The sequence below is a fragment of the Acromyrmex echinatior genome, chromosome 8 (genome assembly GCF_024713525.1).
Source record: "Acromyrmex echinatior isolate Ae372 chromosome 8, ASM2471352v2, whole genome shotgun sequence".
Taxonomy (NCBI): Eukaryota; Metazoa; Arthropoda; class Insecta; order Hymenoptera; family Formicidae; genus Acromyrmex; species Acromyrmex echinatior.
In genome coordinates this window covers 9,300,605-9,324,439 of record NC_141859.1, presented here as the reverse complement: position 1 = coordinate 9,324,439, position 23,835 = coordinate 9,300,605, and the positions used below count along the sequence as shown (strand labels likewise).

General features: G+C 34.9%; 1 protein-coding gene across 6 annotated transcripts in view; it reads left to right on the top strand.

Moving 5' to 3' along the window:
* The window catches only part of LOC105148322 (neurotrimin), a 378,921-nt gene that overhangs the window by 339,254 nt on the left and 15,832 nt on the right, over nt 1-23,835 (top strand). For all 6 annotated transcript variants that reach the window (XM_011059981.2, XM_087408694.1, XM_011059983.2 and 3 more), the window contains one exon: nt 12,863-12,990. In XM_011059981.2, coding sequence (XP_011058283.1) covers nt 12,863-12,990 — 128 coding nt within the window. The remainder of the gene's footprint in view (nt 1-12,862; nt 12,991-23,835) is intronic.

Here is a 23,835-nt window from a genome sequence, read left to right as displayed (position 1 = left end):
CCATTCGGACGAAGAGCGATGCCAGCGAAAACCTGCTTTTATCGATGACATCCTTCCGTCTAGGGGACTCGATCTCGGTCCAAATGGCTCACGAGAAAAAAGCGTTAAATCCATTCAGACTCGTAGTCATCCAATCCGACGAATGTTCTTAGCGGAAGTTCAACGTCCGCTGTAAAAATTGCTTTTTCCATGTGGAGACCAATCGTGATCATAGAGATGATCGCGATATGAGAATTTTTACTCTTTGCTTAAAAAAACGTGCGATTTATTGCTCCAACACGATAATGTCTTTTAAGACATACATATATATATATATATATATATATATATATATATATATGTAAAGCCTGATTAAACAAGAGTAAATTGTGAATAAAAACAGTAAATGAATAAATTATTTTAATGAGTGGGAAAAGTGCTGACCAATTTATTTTTCTTTTAATATTTATATTAGTATTGATTGTCGCAATCTTATTTCGATAGATAACGCGATGTTATGCAGAATGACTTGCGTTATTTATTTGGTCAAATTTTTACGTGAGAATGATATCGTGGCGTTTTTGTGTGCAAACACAGTGCGTAACGACTGTACGTAATAACAAATACCAACAATACGCGTCAGCCGCGAGTTATATTATCATCTCGAAATATTTGTTGTCGAGATAACGATTAATTCCGTTCGATCGGGAGAGCGTTCTGAAATGAAAATATTGTTACTTGAATCCTAACTGACCAGAGAATTTGTATCAATCTGATTAATACGTATATTAATAATATAAATGTATATGGATTCAAGTAATGACATTTTCATTCCAGAACACGCGCGCTCGCTTAATCAAATGGAATTAATCGTTATCATAGACACTAATCAGACCACAAAATGAAGCAGAAAATATGCAATTATATCTCGTTTATTGAAATTGAATTTATAATACACGAAACAGAATATTCGTATATTTATTTTGTAACGTGTTAAATATTTCGCCAAAGGCTGTATATAGGCTGTAACAGATCAATGTTTGTTTGATGGACACCCGTTACAAGGTCACTGTGCGCCGCGCAGTTATTCGTATGCTGACGTAACGAAATATCCGTAAAGGTAAATAGATACCCATATAGAATTTTCAGCCCAGGGCCAATACTGATTGTCATAATTCAGGTACACTAGCACAGTACTGGTAAACTATTGGTCCAATACTGATTAATGGTTCAATTCTAAGCAGAATCGTAAGACATAAAACGTATGATTATTCGTAAATATCTATGATTTCTTGTAAATTTATGGCTAGTAAGAAGCTGGACTCTGTAAAAATATTGTATAAGGGTACAAGGAATATGTTATTACAGGAATATGTTACGATTCTGCTTAGAATTTAGGCATAAGTACTGGATAATAACTTAGGCCCAGTACTAGCAGACACTGATACTAGTCCTGATACTGTCATTTGCCAGTGATGGCCCAATATTGGTTGACAGAATCTTGATCATCAGTTGACAGTCGTATAGCTAACGACAGGCTAAGCATTGGTTTCGTTGTAACTATTGGCGACCATATATGAGTAGCGCGTGCCACTCCACTCGATTGTCTCGTTTACCTATCACGACATTACCTATCACGACATAATTGCAACAAATATTAAAAAAAGCACGATTGTTCCGATATAAGCACGATATAAGTATTTGATTATCAATATACTGTCGGCGGACTTTTGATTTTGCGATTAATTTTTAAAAGGTGGAAATCTATTTTTAAAATTTTACAGCTTTTTCTAAATAAGATTTCTTATAATTCATTATTTTTCATTATATTTCTTGCCTTAAAATATAGCATTGTTTCAGCTTCTTTTCTGTTCTATAAAGGTTAAATATTCTTTAAAATATGTGGCGAATACCTATATCATTATGAATGTATTTCGCAAATGTACCGTTGACTTTTGAGTATGATTTGCGCTTAATTTTTATATTTTTAGCATTAAATATCATACAAATACACAATACACATATATAGATCCTTTTAACCCGTCTGTATTTCAAGATAAGAAATTTTATTCTGATATAATATCTCTCTCAAGATTTTTTATACAAAATGTATGTAATGATACTAGCCCGAGGGCTGATAAGATTTTTTTGCTTGGATGAGAACAAGGAAAGACGAAACTTCGGTCGAATTTAATTTAACCTTGTTCAATGAAGCGAATAAAATTCTCCGTGTAAATCTGTATTCATGAACTTCTATATTTTGCTTACTCCCGCTATGTACAGTCTCTCTATCTACTGACTTGACTTTGAATAGGCGACTGAGAAATAACCAGTTTGCATTCCGTCGTGGTGGCGCGTGAGAACGAGAGAAGAAGCCGACCTCGGGCGCCATTCCTCGATGATGGTATTCGACGGAGGTGTAACATGGTTTCGACGGCCACGATGGTAGCGCGATGGTAGCGCGGGGAGCGACAATCGAAAGTGCGGATCCAACTCGGACTAGTCAGGGCGTTTCCCTGGTTTCCCATCGGGACGAAAGAAGAACGCGACGATTTGCATTTACCATATTCCTGTATCCTCTCCCTCCTCGTCCCTCGTGAGCGTAGAATCAATTTACTCCCAGCGGGATGTACTCGAGCGACCCACTTTCGACAAGCATAGTCGGCGCGAATATCATAATTCGTGATGCGACTCTTTGTTTTTACCGGCGAGTTTACTCGTATATCTCGTATGTTTATAACGCTTTGGTATACGTTACTTTTCTATAATATTTGACTCAAGATTAGTAAATATCACAAGTAGCACGTATTTTGTTCAATCTCCGGAAAAGAATGCTCTCTTCTCGAAATGTAAATTTCATGATTGCGATTTGTTTCGTATTCAAAATAAAAAAACAATAAAGACAAATTGATTAACATTGGAATCAAACTTGCGAAGTTGAATGATGATCTATCAAAATATTAGTATAATTGCTTATCGTTTTTAATATACATATGTATGTATATCATAAAAAGCGATGCATGTATTATGCTAAATATTATATAAACGATGCTACATATAATCAACTATGACACTAATATTTTAGTAGACTTTCATTTAACTTTGCGAGTTTAATTTTAATGTTACTCGATTTATCTTTATCGTTTCTTTAATCTGAATACAAGAACATGAAACAAAGCGACAATCGTGAAATTATATTATACATCTCGAGAAGGGTACTCTTTTCTGAAGATTGAAAAACTCAGATTTTCAGAAAGAGGGTAACAAGAGGACATTACGAGAGAAACGATTGCTGATGAAACGATTGCGAGAATGATTGAACGTAAAGATTCGTTTCGCAAATCAGATCGACTTAGTTCATTCGTCGTAGCGCGAGAAACAGATCTTCATTTCCTACGGCTATTCACTTGCTTTGACCACTACATCAACCGTATTCGTTCATTCTAGTCGAGAAAAGAGAGAGAGAGAGAGAGAGAGAGAGAGAGAGAGGTTCCCTATTTCTTCCAAAATCACTGTCTATTTGCATCGAATTGCTTGTATTCGACAGACATGTACACCATCGTAAAATCGAGTCGCCTAAACGCAATTCAGCATCTCGTCCAACGCGTGATCGTTTGTCGTATTCGTAAAGCAGAAAGTACATCGTATCCCTTAAGTTCGATGCAATTCAATCACACTTACAAAGGATCGGTCCGAACCAGAATTCTAATCTGCACTGATCCATCCGATCTTAAAAACATTCTTTCTAAAAGACACGCTTGCCGTATGTTTGGCAATGTCTAACGAAGAAATAATGTGATTTTATGTTTGTATAGATATTTGTAGAAATTTCAAAATACATTTTGAATATTTGTATGAAAATTAATTAATTACGTGCTTGTTTCCATAATTAAGATTATTAATCAAAGGAGAAAAAGAGAAAAAGAATCTACATAAGAAAACATGTAAATGTGTAAATCACATTTGATTGCTTTTATCTCAAGTTCGCTTTTTGCTAGTCCAAAATACATAAAGTAAATACGATGAGAAAAGTACAGAATTGAATCGATACGACGGACAGTACGCCATTTGTTATCGCACGTTTTCTAAGACCGAGAGATGTAAACTGAACTAGATCGACTGGATCGAACTGACCGGAGTTGCAGTTTGCACCTACCTGAAACCGCAGCAGGAAGGGAACGGGCATTCACGATTGTGCTTTATTTAGGTCAAGCATCGAGACCGTGTGTATTCTATGCGCTCGACAAATACGGATTCTGAATGCGAAGCTCTCACACGACTGACGTGTGTATCGGCGACGTGTATTCGATCGGATCGATCGATCGTAATAGGTAAATCGAGAGAGCGGATAAAGGTCTTACGGATTCCTGTGATTCAACGTGCCTTAGAAATACATTGCTAAATGCAAGATCAAATTTTCGAGAGGACGAAAACACCCCATTCACTTTAAAGAAAAAGATGCCAGGAAAAGTCTGCTTTTCTACATATAAATTGCTGTTTCTTGTATACAAAGAAGTTCATTTGAGTTTGTATGAGTTTTCTACTAATCCTTGGATTTTAATGATCTCTTAAAAGACAGAATATTAATTTTTTTTGTGATGTCCACTAGTACTTTTAAATTTTTTCTTCCCTTACTATAATAATTATTAAAGAAACTTTAAAGCTTATATCTATCAATGCAATACTCAATTTAGATTTGTTGAAATGTTTTCTACCATACTAGTTTTGTAAACTTGTATTAAAAAGACATGCAATCATAATGTAATTAATCTAATTTAATTAATCTTTTGTATCTTTCCTTTCAATTTTATAGTTTATGACTGTACTCGCGAATGACGGCACAACTTCGTCGCGTGCTCTATTATATTTCTCAAGTAAAAGAATTCTTTTATCTCGTAGTAACTCGGTAACTAGACAGAATTTTCGCAAAATATTGAAGCTTTTCTTAAAATAAGTTGGGCACCCGTCACGAAAGAGCGTGCCACTCTTTCGTTAATTTTTACTTATGCTACGATAATCACAATTTGCGACGGCAACAGGAATTGGTTCTTAGAGGCAGGAAAGTTATTGGAGGGCGAAAGAGATTAGACTGTAAGAATAACACTTAGATGAATAAATAACAAGTATATTGAATAAGTCGATGTACAACAAATTTAAATGATTAAATTCGATAGGTCTGGTCTTAAGGCTCGGCATCCGCGTGAACAACGGTAATGTCGATAATAATGGTTGCCGGTCAGGCAATCATATTAGATATATATCTTGACAAATCGTGACTCTAAGAACGATCGCAGCACGAAAACGAATAATATGCGACAACCAAACGCGAAAATAAAGTCTATCACCGGTACACAAAAGCTCGTACTCTGACAAGAAGCATGTTACAAGGTTGAATAATTTCGACACAAATTGGAACGGATCTTTAGCGTAGCTTGTACATTAATTCTATCGTCGCAATCAACAAAGTTCCGACTGACTAATATACCATGAAATTACATAAATTGACTCGACTATGGTAAAGGGGGAGCGAGCGCTAACAGCAGCTAATATTTCTCTCAAAAGAAAGGCATTCTGGCGGATGGCACGTGGTTCGTAATTCCTTGACTACAAGGCCGCCATTAGATTCTCGAACCTCTCGAAATTCCTCGCGTTTTCACGCGCGATCCATCCGACGCTACGAACCCAGAGATCGGCAGCTTTATAATTTACGACAACGTTCGTCTCATCCAAAGTTCTTCTCGTCTCCTTCGGTACTCCCGACAGCCTTTTTCAATCCTAGCTCTTACTTCCACTTATGGAGAAACGTGCGTCCTCTTATAAAGCACTGGCTCAGCCACAATCAGTGCTGCTAGATGATTGAAAAATTGGACGGTAGATGGTAAGCCAAAAAAGCAGTAGATTTGAAACTCAAAGCGGTAGAATCTTTTTTTCGAGAAATTTCGTAAAACTGTTAGAAAATAGAAAAATATATTGTAATTGTAATACATACTGAAAACAACTCAGTAGCAAATAAAGTAGGAATTATAATAAAAAGAATGTACTCATACTTTTTTCTTTAATCTTTATTTAGTCTCATTGAAAATGAGTACTACAAATTTTATAAAAAATAACAGAAAAAAATATTCTAATCTGTATAAAATAAATAATTCAAATACTTATTATAAAAATAACACAACATTCAACAATCTCAATAGTAGGAAGAACAGAAATTATAATTTATATTTATAGTTAAAATATATTTTTTTGTTTTCCAGGAAGCACAAAAAAATAACATAACATTAATGTTACAATTTTTCACTCAACAATACAACTACAATGTAATATATGCCTTGTGCATAACAGTAACATTATTGAGTAGAAAATTATAACGTTATGTGTTATTATTATTTTGTTTCTCTTTAATCCTTCCGATTTAAAATACCTGCGTAACGACATCCCTAGCTAGTAAAATTTATCGTTAAAAAGTTACCGGTTACAGAATAGGCCTATTGGACGCTAGACCAATGACACACGAGTAGCGTATACGACGGTATAACGTATACTAACGTCCAATCAGAAGGATGCGCGAGATGCGCAAACAACATGGCGAATAAGAGATACCAATCTTTGAGTAAAATCAGCAGTAACATAGGATATAATATACAAACAAAATAAAGTAAAAAAAGATGGTAAATAACCTGGCTGAAACAGTAGGCAGTAGGTTTGTGAGCCAAAACAATAAATCTACCGCTAAAACGGTTGAATTGGCAGCACTGGCCACAATACTTCTTTTTCTTCTTCTTAGTTGATGGCTCGTGCCTCCATAGAGCGGAGACAATAGAGACGGCCAGATCACGACAGTCACAGTACGAGTGCCGGCCGGAAGTTTTCCGCGAATTCATGCAGGTCGTTCGATCCCCCTCCCTCCCCCCTCTAATCGGGGCTATGTCACGCCGAATTGGCCCTTGTCAATCACGTGGCCCCGCGAATCGTATAGATCCTCGCGGGGCCGCAAATCCTTACGCTTTAGAGCGCGCAATATAAATTGAAAATGTACTCCAGCGTCGCCTGCAGCCCCTGGGTTATTCGGGCTGGCTCGAAAAGTCTTGGCAAGCTTCGCCACCGGCTCCGTGTCGGGATGTCTCTCTTTCCTCCAACTAGTTATGTCTTCCCCCAGTCACCTGGCGTATCTTGAGCTTTCTTCTCTCATAGTTCTTCTTAGCAATGTTCGTGCGATACAGCAAAGAATTCAAGACGACAGCCCATTACAAAAGTATACAAAATTATACGACCTGCGTGTCCGGGTTCCCAGATGAGGTGACTACCAGCCTATCGTTATATCTTTGACCTTCTTTTCGTAGTGGAGTTTTCCTTCTTCCGATGGTGGGTGAGGCGACAAGATTACAGAACAATATTTTAGCCACCGAGCACGGTCGATGACAATAAATCTAAATGTAAGGCTAACATATTATAAATAAAAAAAATCAGTTCGCAACAAAAGAAATTAACTAAAAAAAAATGATTACACAAACTCGCATGTACGCTTGCACGCGCGCCCGTTTGCGCACTGGCCTTCTGAAGCTCATTGCGCATACAAAAACGTAAGGTCGTAAGATCAGTAAGCGAATTGGCCAATCACTATAGAGACCGTAAAGCCAGTAGCGAATCCAAAGTTATGATTTCCTTACTGCTCATGTCTTACGTTTTTGTATGTGCCATAGACTTGAGCCAGGAGGATGCAAGATCCTCGAATCGCAGACGATTCGCGACAGTGGCAAACAAAAGTGACGGACAAAAATTATCATCACATCACAAGTCTATAGAGGTAGAATAGAGTTAATTTTTTTTTATACATTACAGCTTTTCTGCAATTTTAGAATTCTGTTCGCATTTATTCATTAGAATTATGATATGCTGTTACATTAATTCGGATTCAAAATGAGCCAATTCCGAAATGCGTCGCACGAGAAGTAAAGACAAAATCGATTTCTCGAAACGATGCTCTTCGCGAATGCTTCTTGAACGACGCTTCAAGACGACCAACTTATCCTAGTTTACATTTTACTCCCGTCTTCTATCGACATCTTTTATTCATCTGAGCACCCGTGTCGCAAAATCGCGTGACAAACTTCTTTAATAAAGTTTCAAATGAGAGCGTTACGCGGAACATCGCCTTTTGCTCCCTTTCTCTCTCTCCCTCTTCTTTCTCTCTTTCTCTCGTAAAATTATATATTATGTTATTGTCGAAGTGAAATATTCTGCACACTGAAATTTAGAGATATTTTTCTGTTTACGATAAATATGTGAACATATTATTTAATATGGATTTGGAAAATTGGACATCCCATTTAGTTGTTCAAAGAAAGATTAATTTTTATTTTTATTATGGCCAAGTTTAATTTTCTGGTTAACTTGTGGTTTAGATTTGACCTCATTTAACCTGCTGACAAAGTAAAAATTGTGTTTTTGTAGCTATAATTAATCTAAATTGATGGTTTCGTAATAGTAAGTTACGTATTATGAACCCATCAATTTAGTGCTTAATCATTAACTGGAAAAATATAATTTTTACATTATCATCATCAGATTAAGTTAACAAGTCTCTATTCAAAAAATAAAAAAGTGGGTCTATCAATCAAACATATATAGATTGACATTGTGTCAAAATTAATTATGGACTAAATAATTTACGCTGTATTTATCAATAAATATTTTAAAATCTGCTAAAGAACATGAAATGTCCGAACGATCTTCTCGCGTCAATGCTTTCGTTGAATTATTTGGAAGAATACGAATGGTTAGAGATTACGGTTGATTAGAGAAATAGCGGTGTTTATGTTCCGACGTTACTAATCCCTTTGCGTTTATTTAAAATAGTACTGAGGTCGTAATGAGTACGCGGACGAATCAAGAGTTTCGGAAACTCTTCGTTGAAGGATCTGACCGAGACTCAGAGGTTCACCATTTGATGAGATCGGCTTTCATTTGGCTATGGTTAACCAACATTAAAGCGTTTCGCATAAACTCATGCTATCGATCGGTTTATAGGCGCCACTTTCACAACCCGCTTATAAACTACGTCACTGACAAGGAAACAAAATTTGGAAGATTGGGAAAATATATATACAAAATATATATACATATACAAAATGACTGTGGGTACACACCACAAAAGATTTACAAGATTCAGTATTCTTTCGATATGTTGAAAAATTTAATAAGATAGATGTAGTAATTACGTTAATTACAGAAAGATAAATATAATTAATAATATAAATTAATTAAAAAATTAAAACATGCATATGTAATTAAAATAATTTAGGTTAATGAAATATACGAGTAAAAAGATTATGAAAATATTAAGTTCATCATATCATATCATTGCGCATTTTAGCACTTGAGAATTTTTTAAAATAAATGGAAACATAAAGCATATATTGGATAAACGAGCTTAGAGATGAAAAATAGAAGGAACAAGAAAATCACAGAAAGGCGACAAAGATGTGAGATATAACGAAGTGCCGTAGACTTAAAAATAAACGTCGGAAGGTTTTAAAGTCAAAATCCGGATACTGCAGCGAGAAATCCGGAAGGTTTCGCAGCGTGAAGGAAAGAGAAATCGCAAAGATAAGGACGAAGACAGAGGGACTGTCTCGGTACTGTTAACCATTCGGAAGTGGTTAACCGTCGTTCCCGGATATCATCCGTTGCACAAAAGCCGTAAAGCACGCTGGCCGGTTATTTCGGTCAATCCTCGAGAAGGCTGTCTAGAAAATATTCACATCGATCTACCAGCTAACCTCTCTCTCTCTCTCTCTCTCTCTCTCTCTCTCTCTCTCTCTCCCCCTCTCTTTATAATAATAATAATAAATGACTTGACGAGAGTTGTTTGTGGCAATTGTGAAATTAGATTATTCGCAGATGATGCATTAATATATACAATAGGCCATACAAGCCAAGAAATAAATGATAATCTTAATATACAGATGTAAAAAATTGAGGAATGGTTGAAAACTAATAGACTGAAATTAAATGTGAATAAAACCAAAGTTATGCTAGTTAGAGGTATTAGGAAAAAAGTATCGAAAAGTAATATAAAAGTGAAATTAGGAAATACAGCATTTAGAAGTGGTTAGTGAAATTAAATACTTAAGTGTCATTATAGATAGAAATTTAAATTTCGCAGCACATATTAATTATCTGGGGAAAAAGATAGGATCGAAATTAGGGACATTTCCTCGAATTAGTATGAATTTGACACGTGAGGTGTGTTGTATAGAAAGCGATAATTGCTCGTTGTTTGAATATTGCTCGTCTATATACTGAGTTTAAACGATTATAATGTGCAGTATTTACAGAAATTACAAAATAAGAGAATGAGAATTATTATATATTACGATTCAGTTACAGAACAAGAACTGAAGACATGCTTGAGGCATTGCAATTTACGTCAATTAAGGAAAGAATTGAATACAATGTTTGTATTTTGATACATAAAATGGTAAATGGAGATTATCTGGATTATTTAAAAAATGAGATAGAGCAAGTAAGAAGAGAGGAAGGAGTACAAACAAGAGATCAGAGGGAAATATATATATTAAAAGATGTAAAGCTAGAGAGGAACAAAGAATGTTGTAATATGATGGGTTTAAAACGTACAACAATTTACCTAATGAAATAAGAAAGGAAAAAAGATTAAAAAACTTTAAGAGAGCGTTAGTGTCACATATGAGGAGTGGAGAGGGATAGTGCAATGTAGATGTATGGGATGTTTAAGTCTGACGGTTTGGATAATTAATAAATAGGCATTATATTAGATTACATCGCACATTGTAGCTATTGAAGCTAATAAAGATTAATCAATCAATTTCTCCCTCCCCCCTCCTCCTCTATTTCTCTCCCATAATACGTACACGCGCGCATACACATTGCATACATTCATGTGCACATACACGCACGCGGTAACAAGTTCATCGCTGCAGTAACAGATACCTGATACTTTCTATATATGAAGCGCCTCAAAGTGCTTTTTCCAAGGCAAGCACAGAGGCCAGGTCAACCGCATCACTCTTCGGCATCACAAAAAGATATAAAACAGCTCGTCCGTTTGCTCGTTCGTTCGTCGGAATGTGAGCTATAAATACCTAGATATTGTACATTGATGTAATCGACATTTTTCGGCATTATAAATAAATTCCCGACATGCGCGCGCGTACGCGTAATCTCGGCCCGATTTATCCCGACGAGCTATTATCGGAGGACGTTATATAAAAGGGTAGCAGACAGTCGATAGAGGAGACTTTCGGGGATAATTCCTGCCTATCGGGATCACCGCGTGTAATTCTGCATAATTCTTCCGACGGATGCGAATCTCTGATTCAACTTCTCATAATAGTTCTCGTTTTGTGTGTGTGTGCGTGCATGTGCGTGTGTATGTGTGTATGTGATTTCCTAGTTAAAGGATAGTCACTCGTTCTAAGCCATGACGGAGCAATCTTGTCGCTTCGATTCCCAAATTTGAATTTCGAATGTGAACTTCGACAGAAAATGGGCGACACAACTTTATTGCGATCTTTTCCGATAGCGTATAACGGACTACGTATCAGATATGCAAAAACTTATACGTATATTGCGATTATATTACTTTAACGTCTAGAAAATATTGAAAGATATATCTACATGTAATGTATATTTTCGGTTCACTGAAGAAACTACATATCTATTTTTAAATTTTAATGTAAATTGAAAATCGCATTTAATTTTTAAATCACAATGGCAAAGGTGTTTACTTCAAACAAAATATACGAACTATCAGAAAATAGACTTTGTTATCCAAACGCGCTTATAGTAAGTGGGATAAATTCTCTTCCGCGGAATATTCGAGATAAAATGATACAGAGAATTAGCTTTTTTGTTTTTATAGTGCGCTGACGATAATGAATATTGCCTTTTCGTTTTGCAAACACGTACTTAGATTCCCTGTGGTGATATGAATAATAAGATTCAGTACTACGACATTTTGCGTTAAAAGACAGAGCCCACCTCTTATCCTGCCAGCGTCATTGTACTTTTTATACACTAACGCGTGAATGAAGAATCACAAAAACAAGACGTGTCGAGACATTTACATGAAAGAAGCGTAAAATTCTGAGTTCCGACGGAATCTCATCTTTAAATCTTTAGATTTAATCCGGCGTGCGAGAGGCTAAGTTGCCTTCTGCGTTGGCATGGTAAACTGTCGCCCTGAAGCGCGACGTGACAAATATCTGTTATTTACATAAAGCGCACATAAAGTCATGAGATGTGCGATACGGATCCCGCGTATTCGGATTCTGAAGTTTAATGCGGAAGAAAGTCGAGAGAGAGCGCGCGTCTTCCTCCGCGATACACTCGCGAAGAAGGCGGCTCGGTTGAACCACTGAGAAATCATAACATATCGCTGAGAAGTGTTCCACGATAACTGTCTGACATTTGCATGAAATAAGGATTCTAAGCGTAGACGTAATTCCGTACTCGGATTCGTGAATTTAATCCGGGCAAGAGTTACGCGCCCTCGTTTACTAAGAGAGAAACAGCGACGTAAGGAGAAAAACACGAAATATTTCTTCCCCTTACTCTCGTATAATGTAATATTTAATTACACGACCATAACTTATTACAGCACCTAACCGTTCTCTTCCGCCAGCAAAATAGTCTTGATAATAAGTCACCTTTTGATATGTAGCAATACAGCTATCTATAGTAGCTATACAGCATCCGTACTTAAAAGTTCCTGCAGTCTTCTCTCTCTCTCTCTCTCTCTTCCGCTCTCCCTCCCTCCCGGCACAAATACACTCGCGACAGTTTAGAATAAATCGAACACAAAAAATTATTCGTATAAAAAAGTCACATTTTTACTTTTCAGAGCCAAAGACCGAGATTTTAGGTGCGCCGGAGCTGTTCATCAATCGAGGTAGCACCATCAATCTCACGTGCGTCGTCTTGCAGAGTCCAGAACCACCCGCCTACATTTTCTGGAATCACAACGATGCGGTAAGTTCGATCTATTTCCTGGTTCATTATTATTCTTATTTTTACAGTAACTGTTACGAGAACCGATTTGAGAAACATCCTGAGCACGCAACATTTACGCGAAACGAATAATACGCAGACGACGCTGCAATATTGCACGATTAGCAAGACCTAGATATATTACTGACGTGCGCGATTCTGGCCAACGTTGACTTTGCACACGAATAATTAATGATGATCCTACTTCCCGAGATATATTCTAATATTACGAAAGGTAACACGTCGAATAAGTTTCTGCTTCGCCGCCGCGAGATCAAGTTTCCGCGAGATGAAATTTTCAGCCAAAACTTCCGTCTTTCTTCGTCATGTTTATTGCGTACACAGTTGTTTGAGATTATTATTGTCACTGCTGCTGTTGTTGTTATTACATCCTAAGAATTTTTTGTCATTAACTTTTTACAAATGACAGTTCGAAATAAATACATAATGTCCTAACAATTTATATCTCATTGTTAGATAAGAAAAAGTTTCATTTTCTCCTTTAATTGATATAATCTACCATATCACAGATTGTTTAATTACGAGAAAATTCCTTTATTAAATTAATAATGTGTAAAAATGTAATATAATGTCTGTAAAAAAGTACACACGCACACACAGGAGACATTTAGGATTCATTTTAAAAATTACAAAACTTTAATTTAAAAAATACATGAAATTTATATTTTGGAAATCTTTTATTTTTAATAAAAAATATATAGGAAGTGATAAAGTTTTCTTTTATAGAACGAAACATATCTGTGAAAAATTGTTTATTTCGTTCTTTTCGATTTTGATATAATTTCAAGAAGCCATGATAATACGACTAGCAGAAATTTCAAATGGCTGTATCTGAGAAATCTACTTCTCGCGAATTTTGCTGCGGAGTAATAGCAGCGAAGAGATGCGTGATAAATGGCCGTACAGGCGTCGGCGAAGGTCGTCCCTAATTAGGTACTTCGCCTGGAACTCCAGGAAGTCGAACAGTTCCGATTAGAGCACTGATAGAGGACGGTAGGCGCACTTAACCACCTGCTGTCATACAAGAATGTTGAGCAGCTTGAAATGTTTCCGTAGCTAAGAATTAATCGAGTGGTATTTGCATCTTTCCGACTGAAATATTTTTGTCACGGTCTCAACCATCAAAGAAAGAGATAATGGACAATATTTATCCATTCGTGTAATAAGAGTATTCTCAGAGTGTTTGTGCGGGTATTTATTATAATTAATATATTATACAGATCGCGCACACAAGTTTATAACTAAGCCAACCAAAAATAATGTCTAAAAACTCGAATTTAAGCTCTTAAAATATGTTGTAACATGCAAATATTCTGCTAAAAATGTTTGTAGTTTTAATGTCTTTTTCTAAAAAAAACTTTTTTGATATTTCCGTTTAAAATAATGAAGTACTAATGGAACCTAAATAATTCAACAAATTATCATATACGAATTAATTATGAAATTAATTGAAAAATATATTTTATTATTTTTCTATTTTAATATTTATTTGTAATGAAATCCCCTATCGGCAGCCTTCATTGATATTTTGGAATTTAGGATTTTCACGACATATCTTTCTAGTTTTTAGCACGATAACAAAGTTTTTCTGGCGGATGAATTAAGTATGTGCGCGCGCACAAAGGGGATTATAAAACATTCCGACGGTGGTGGCGGCGACTGTTTGCGAACGGCTGACCGACCAATAAATTTTGATAATGTCCTGGTTGGCTGGCTCGCCGCTAAATCGTGAGAGTCGTGGCAAAATTGGTAACGGCACTCAGGAGGTTCCATTAGGCGCATTAAGCCCTGACCGAGAGCTTTGGGACTCGCTTGGGTACGTAGAAACAACGTTCGTTCGCAAGCCTTAAAGAGAACTCCGTCGTGCGTGACTAACGCGTGCAGCCTCGAAGGGTTCTGGACCGTAAATGAGCCGAGAGGGACTCCCTAATTCCTTAGATATCATTCTGTCAGTCCCTTCGTCCTTTATCGTGAGGTACTATGGAAGATATTGATAATACCCCGTGCGATTAGCGAGAGCCAGATTTATCAGCACCGGCGTGTAAAACAGAGTAATGTTGCGACTTTGTGCATAAATAATTAATACGATACTCTTAGAACATTTCGCATCTCTTTATATATATATATAGACTCCTGTTATCTTAGAGGAGAAGGTGGTATTATGGCAGCTCAGTTACATTTTACACAATAATTTTGTTAATTGTCAATATTTAAGTTTAAAATTCGACAATTACATTCGTTAAAATGTTGTTAAATCGCTTCTGAACTCAAAGTTCAGAAATATTTATTACTTAGGAGACTATTAATAAAAACGTGGCGATAATGACTCCAAGAAAAAAGTGAATAGTAATATGATCTTTCATAAAAATAGCCTTAAAATATTAGTTTTATTTAGAAAGTATTTAGTTACAAGATTAACAAAAAAGGAAAACATTTAAAAAGTATGCAAATGAATGTATTATATATACATAATTTCTGCATACAAGCTGCTCAGTAAAAATCTCAGTATTACAAATAGTACATGTAATATAAACTATAAATTAACAGTAGAGCTACAATCGATTATCAAATAATTATTTTGATATGAAAACCTCAAAAAAGAGGTCGTAAGTAATCAATACCCATAGAAGTACCACATAAAAGGCCACATTAGCAAAATGCCATATTATTGTTTAAATTTGCATATCGAAATATATACAGTCAAATAAAATGTTAAATAGCAAATACACACTCAAAAATACATATTCATGCGATAATACGTCCAAGTTTAAGAAAAATAAGAAAGTAGGTGTAATTAAATTGCTAAAATGTACTTCAGAAAAATACTAGAAAATACTTGAAAGTAGAAATATGTTATAATAAATACTGGCTATCGAGTATTGATATATTAACATGATGGTGTAACGGTGAGCTATTGAATAAATAATTCAATTCCTAAAACTTTTTAAAAAAAGAAAAAATTTATGCCAAGTACATAAAAAAAAGGTGTTAAATACACTCTTCTTAATTAAAAACGGATATAAAATAAATTAGCCAAATATTTTATGCAAGACAAATAAGATAGATTAAAAGTAATTAAAATTGTCAATTGGATTATAGTGAAAAAAAACGTGGTGTTCCCGGGTCACATTAAAACATAATATTCTAGGATCAATGTTTTCACAGTACGGAAATTATTTGCAAATTATTAAAAGGATTATTACATACAATATATATATATTTTACAGATATACACAATACATGGAAACAATAATTCAACAAAGAAGACATGTTAATAAATCGCTTAAATTATCGCTTAATTAATCTTGTAAATTTATCTATAATGTTGTTATATCTAAATATTATCAATATTCAATAAGTAATCATTAGGAGAGTAATTATTAGAATAGCGGAGATATTATGGGAGGCCACAATATATACACTGACCATAATACCACTTTCTCCTCTAATATAAGGATATTGAATGTGATAAAATAAGTTCAGAAGATTGAGCTATATTATGTCGCATTTCTCAATTGAAATAATATCATTGAAATAATCTTTCGAGAATCCTTTTACGAATACACTTTCGTTTTATCTTGACTATTTTTCACTTTGGACTTGCATGGAGGATTACTCGTGTGGATTTCCGTGAAAGCTTCCTTAGTCCAACAGAAGGTGCGCGCCTTTGGATCATCCTCTTTAAATATTTCGTCAGCGCTTCCGATACTTTTGGCAAAGAAACCTCAGAGGAGATTACATAGGAGTTCCCATAGGATCGATTAAAGGACAGGCAAAATAATAGCGGTACTCAAATCCATACTGATAGCGATTTTGCACGCTCATAATGATTCATGCGCTCAGGGAGGATGTTATGATGGCCTTCGGATATGATGAACATACGGTTGCTGCTGATAAGGAACCGATAAGGAAGAGGAGGAACAACCCTTAGGAATCGTCTCGGGGGGGAACTGACTGAAATTCTCGTCCGATAATAAAGTCCACCCGATCGATTCACCGGGACGCGAAACATTTTCCGGCCGCAAGGAATCTACCAGAGCCACCTGGGCGCGTTTGCTTTCACGCTCCGATACACCTTATCCCTTTGATTTTGATTGAATTTCATGCCCGCGTCTATTGCGACGACCGTAGCGTCGTACCTTGTAGCGATAAAAACGCGATACGATATTAAAATATCTCTACATCTTAAAGATGCTCCAAGTGTTATAAAACGCACGAATAATATTTGGATATTATGCTAAAATTCAGTGAAGAAAAGATTTTGTTTCGAAAATTCGATAAAAGTAAAGAGAAATTGATTGTTTCGTTAAAAATTTAATATATTTGTCACATATAATTTCTTAAGGATAATAACATTTAATTGTTATTGTACAGTAATAAATCTATATGTTCATAGTCGATATATTGCGCGTTATTTGTATTTATCTAATTTTGTTTCTATTGACTCTGTACATTTTCATTCAAATCAGTCGAGAATAAATTGATTTATTTTAAAATATTCCATTATGAAATATAGTTAAACAAAATAACATATTAAATCTTATTTATATCTATGTTGCTCATGGAAATTTGCCAAAAGAAAAGAGAGTGAGGAATGAATGCTGCTGCCAAATCGATTTCCGCGATATATTACGGGAAAAAGAATGAAAGCATGTTTTGCAGATCTGTGGTTACAGTTTGGATGAACGAAAACACGAGTATATTAATGTCCGTGAACAAATAGCAATAATTAAAAATCAATATTGCATAAGCCGAGGGGGAAACCACATAGTGCAATCGTAGGACAGTCTTCAAAATCATTATAAAATTCGTACGAAATCTCTATGTATTGATAATCCAATAATTTTATATATATATATATATATATATATATATATATATATATACAGAGTGTCTTAAGATGGATCGGGGCCACATTGGGGATGGAGAATGGATCAAAGGGAACAAAAAATTCTTATGCCATTTTGAGATACTTGCTGTAGTTTTCGAATTAAAAAAGGAAACGTCTAAGCCAATACGGTTAAGCCGCGCCAAGGAGGGGGAAAGTCGCTCTCGAATTCGTCGCCGCTCGAATGTGCCGTCCTATGAATTCGCGCGGCGTGGCTTAGACATTTTCTTTTCTAATTCGAAAACTACAGCGAGTACCTCAAAATGGTATAAGAATTTTTTGTTCCCTTTGATCCATCCTCCGTCTCCAATGTGGCTCCGACCCATCTTAAGAGACACCTTGTATATATATATATATATATATATATATATATATATATGTATGCAACGAGAAATCATTGTATAATTAAATAATATAATTAAATAAAATCGTATATTTTACCAAATGACTTTATATAATAGAAAAATTTATTTATAATCAGATGAAATCATGTAATCTGTGGGACAATATTTCAGCTAATGGTTACTCCCTCGACATAGGCCGTAGCTCACTTAAACTTTCTTCGTCTACAGTAGTCTATACGATTTTGACCGACACGTCCAAACAAAGTGTGATGTAACTTTTGGTGATGTAATAAAGTTTGTAAAACTTTATTGTCGCATTAATCTTTCGAGGCAACTCGCGAAAAAAGAGTAATCCGCATGTCATTTGAACGTAGAAGATCGTTCGGTATCTTGAAACAGAGTCGTAAGGTATATAAGACAAACAACAATGGATTTATGTATGCTCGTAAAAGTTATTTTGCGTTCATCCGCAACTATTCGCCGCATGATGCACATACATGGGCGCTTCATTTTCGTGCAAATACATTCGAATCATTTATAATCTTTATTTTGTTTACTCATGAAATGAGAGTATCCCTTCACATTGAATCGCTTTTATTTACGACCATCTGCATGTCTGTTACTGTCCGGGTACCGATAAAAAGTTAATAGCAAGTCGTTAAAATGCACTCGTGTTATGTTCGCGTGATACGTGCCTCGAACAGAATATATTTTTTCTAGCTTTTTTGTGAAATAAATTCCTCTTATGCAGCGATTTTAAAAGAATGAGGGAAGCGAGGTAATTGACAATTAAAAAAAACACATAATATAAATATGAAGAAAAAATGAACTTAACGAATTGCTAGTGCATGTGCTTTATCGAGTCAAATTGCATTTATTGTTAACCCTGAATTGACATAATTGCTACGAATTAATTAGTGATTATTTAGTTGAAAATCGATTTTATGTACGGCACTGGAAATAAGGCTCGAGCGCATTAATGAAAAACTTGAAATTTTCTCACAGTTTTCCTTGCGAAGAATAACATCGATAGACAGACATTAATTATACAAGAACCGCGATTACGCGGCTTCAAACATTTTCTGTGAGAAATCGAGAGAGACTACTCTGCCTAGACGGGAGATAACAAACTTATTATTTCAACGTGAATGTGAAGCGTCGAGCATAAAATTTGAATAAATGAAAGAATAATACGTTGGTGACCTTGTATTTGTAACTGTATGCGATCCTGTTTTTCTAAATTTTTATTCGACTCATATTAAGATATGTATTTTACATATATACGATATTTATTATCATTAGATATAACATTATCTATCGGATAATTATGCGAAGCATAATAACAGAGATTATAATGAAACAATAATTAAAAGATTTTTCTGAAATTTCTGTTTTTCGTTGTATGCAACGTGAATACTTAAATAGATAAGATTGTGTCTTCAAAGTACTTCGTGGAGTAAGACGGTGCAATTTTGCAGCATTTTCCACCACAGGAAACCCGAAGTAAAATTAGGGAAAAGGATAAACGCCGAGTATATTGCGCGAGCCAAATACAGACTATAATTTTCCGAGATACGGGCGAACGAGAGCGTGCACACAGAAATGTATCTTCGAGATGCTGAAAAATATTTACAGTACCCGTAGAGATTCTTGTAGTTGCCGAACGAATATTGAATGACACGCCTAACCGGATGGAACGATCTATGTTGCATTCGATTAAACGGGACGTTTGGTTGGTCAGCAGTGAAACTCGCATCGAATGTATAGTATTGAATATATTTCACGGTAAACACATCAGGATCCCGATGATGCACCAACGGTATCATGATGCCATACTGTAGAATACAGTACGTCGCTTTTTTGAAACATTTTGCTGCGCTCGACGTACAGCTGGATGCTCGCCATCTCGAGGAATAGCGAAATCCTGAAATAACAGCCGATTTCGATGTAACAACCGGCAACTTTATTTCTCGGCGAGAGGCACAGCTGAACGGTGTGAAGAAAATACGCCTGGGAGAGAGAGCTCTCTCTGGATTGAAAATTGAATTTATCAAAGCAAACGAAATGGCAAATGGTGACATAAGAATAAAGATAAATAGAAATGATGAATGTCGCAAAAAGGAATATCGACCAGAAATAAATCATAATTTTTGTTTAATAAATCATAATTTAATTCTTATAATTAATTATTATAAGATTAGATTTAATTCTCTTTTTGTTGTCAACAATTCGAAATTTTCAGGGAGGCAAAACTGATTATAGTGTACATCATGTAAAATGAAAATTATATACTGGATCACGAGAAGGAATTAAGCAAAACACATTAAATCTCGTTGGTTAAATCAGTGAAAAATTCAAAAAACGGCCAAACCAGCAAAAACGGCAAAAACAGCAATTACGATAATATGCGAATTGGCGTCGTTTCATTTTCCATACCTATGCAATATACCTGCTAATGACATCACCGTATTGTAATTTTGTTTAATCCACTTGTATTTTATACGCAGAAATATATATATTTAAATTCATATAATTTGCCTACGATGTCAATCGATTTATTAATGTATTAACAAATTAATATTTCGTGCAAATTCATTAAAAACTTATATATTACGCAATGTGCGGCTACATGTATAATATGACTAGTGCATTCAACCGCTTTGTTAATAATTTCGATACGTTTTTAGCAATCACGCGACGATAATCCAACACTGCGCTATCCAACAAAGTAGTCGATTTTGTCATTTTGCAATATTCTACCATATGTTATATGATTGGTGATAAGAATTAAAATAGACTATTAAAGCGTTTGAAATGACATTTAATAAATGATGGAAAGAAAAGAGGAAAAAAATGTGCGAACAAACACAAGTAAAGGATAGACTAAGTACAGAAGAACAAAGAATGCTGTTATCAAATATGAAAACTGTGAACGAAAACTGATAAGACAAAGTACTAAACCGTAAAGAAGCGGAAGAGAAGAAAACGGACCATTCCAACGGACCATTGAGCCCAAGATGTTCCGTTTAAGTCGACCAGCAATCCTATGGAATGCCAATTTCCAGTAAGAACATGTAATGAGGTTGACGAAACTCTCTCTGATCTTCATTTGCCTCCTTATCCCTTCGTACAAACTTCCGCATGCGTCTTTAAAACTTGAGAAAATTACGGATTCTCGGACAAAATTATCTGACTCACTAAGCTAAGCTCTCTCACTGCTGATAATATCAAATAAAGTTACAATTAATTTGTAGATTGAATGAATTTTACGCCAGTAGTCTTTAATTTCTTGCGACATTTCTATATAAATTGTGACTTTTTTACATTCTGAATTTCTTCAAATAAATAAATAAGAAAGTTTGCGTTTTTTTAAATTTAATATTGATGAGAAATGTTAATCTTAATTGTAATCTTATCAATTTCGTTTCATATATAACTTTCATTCATTTAATAATAAAAATTCGTGTTAATACACTAATATGTATTAATAATTGAAAATTATATAAAATATAATCGTCTTTTATCAGAGAAAAGGAGAGAGAGAGAGAGAGAGAGAGAGAGAGAGAGAGAAAGTAAAAGAAAGCTGGAATATTATAATAAACGTTTTGTAACTGACAGAACAAAAAATGTAAATATTCAGTTTAAATGTAACGTTCATTTATTTCAGATCGATTTACAGTCACGAGAGTTAATCGGTGAGTAATTGGTCGCTGTTTTAATTCAATTGTCAATGCAGAGTCAGCACTTTATACGATTAATGAACTGAAAATTGGATATTATTTATCCATCCTGATGATCAAGTAGAATTAAATAAAAATCAATTCAATTCGAAACACATCGTTCGCCCGAGTAATTACAAGAACGTCGTTTACAATAATAATTCGTGTATATCGCGAACGTGAGTAACATAGAAAACGGCAACGCAGGCACATTAAACATTCAATATATATATATATTCATTTATCGCAAAATATTTAAGAGCGATCATGCTCGGTTTATCGTTCGCGTAAACTACGTTACAAAAAACGCACAAACTTTCTACGGATGAATCATAAAAGTTTAATGAATTCCTGAAACGTAAGTTTACGTTTGTGTTAAAGTAAGTTTGAGAAATACAACTTTGTCGGTGTTGTTTAATTTTGTGCTTGTGTATAGAGGAGCATAAGCAGCTGAAGAGACGAACGCCCTTCGAAACATTAATTTACGAGTTACCGACGGATTATAAAAATCCAACATCGAGCTCCCCCCCCCCTCCCCCCCCGTTTCATATAGGATAAGGAAAGTTCAGCTCTCAGAAGCGTAAGCGGCAGAAGAGCACGTCATGAATGCATGTGTCTGAGTACGCTGGCATTATTGCGCCTCGTATATATGTATACGGCTGGATTAACTATGGACTTTCCAACGAAAGTTTCGCATATTATTCTGCGTTAGACCGCAACGCGCGGTTTAGATAACGGAACGGAAGGAAGCAGTGCAGCGCGGTGCTTATCAAACTCGCGGCGGGCGGCGCGCGGCCGCTAACTTTCGTCCGATTAATCGCATGCTTTGAGACTATAGGACGATGGGGATAAACAGCCTGGCGACCGATATATATTCTTATCCTCAGGATTTGATACCGCGCAGGAAATGCAGCAATCCGGAAAGATTAAATTTTCTCGAGTACCTACAGCTTATATTTGCACACTTAATGAAAGAAACTTCAAAAAAGCATTTTGTTCTTCTCAGAATGAAACAATTACGCTTTGTATGCAATCATTTAGATTTGCTCTTTGTGAATGAAAGAAATCTGAGCGCATAATATAATATCAGAACTTGTGCATCGAGAAGTAAATAATAGTAAAGCAACGAGACTCTTTAATAGAATAGAGAGACTCTTTTGTACTACATTAATTAATGTCTGGTACTGGCATATTATAATTATTTATTTTAATTCTATTATTTATGACATACTGCATTAAATTCATAATATCATATTATGATACCCAATTTGAGTTTACTTTTAATAATTCTTAAAGTAACTCCGGTATATACGCCGCACTTATCAGAAATTTAATTTATTAAATATTATTTACTACGTTTAAAGTAAATGAACTATATCAGTAAAAACTTTGTACTGTCTACTACTATGAAAAAAATAAAAAAAATTCATTAAATAATAAATATTTCGGATTTCTAATATTAAAAAATAAATTTGTTGAAACCCTTGCATTTTTGTCATATATCTCATAGGGGTGGGATATATGGCTACTTAGGGGGAAGGGAGGGAGGTATATATATATATATATATATATATATATATATATGTGTGTGTGTGTGTGTGTACGGCTCATGAAAAATTTATAAACAATGCATATAAATAAGATGTAAAATGACATAATAACTTACAAAACATGTTTATAAAGTTTTATTAAGAAATAGAAAAATGGTAAATATGTATATGAAATAATAAATAATAATTATAACTTCCTACATATACAAGTGTTATGACATAAGGTACATATTTCATATAATGCGTTTATTGCATTTAGTGCACTGAATTCAATCTGCGCACTTTGTATGCTTTGGGCATAAATC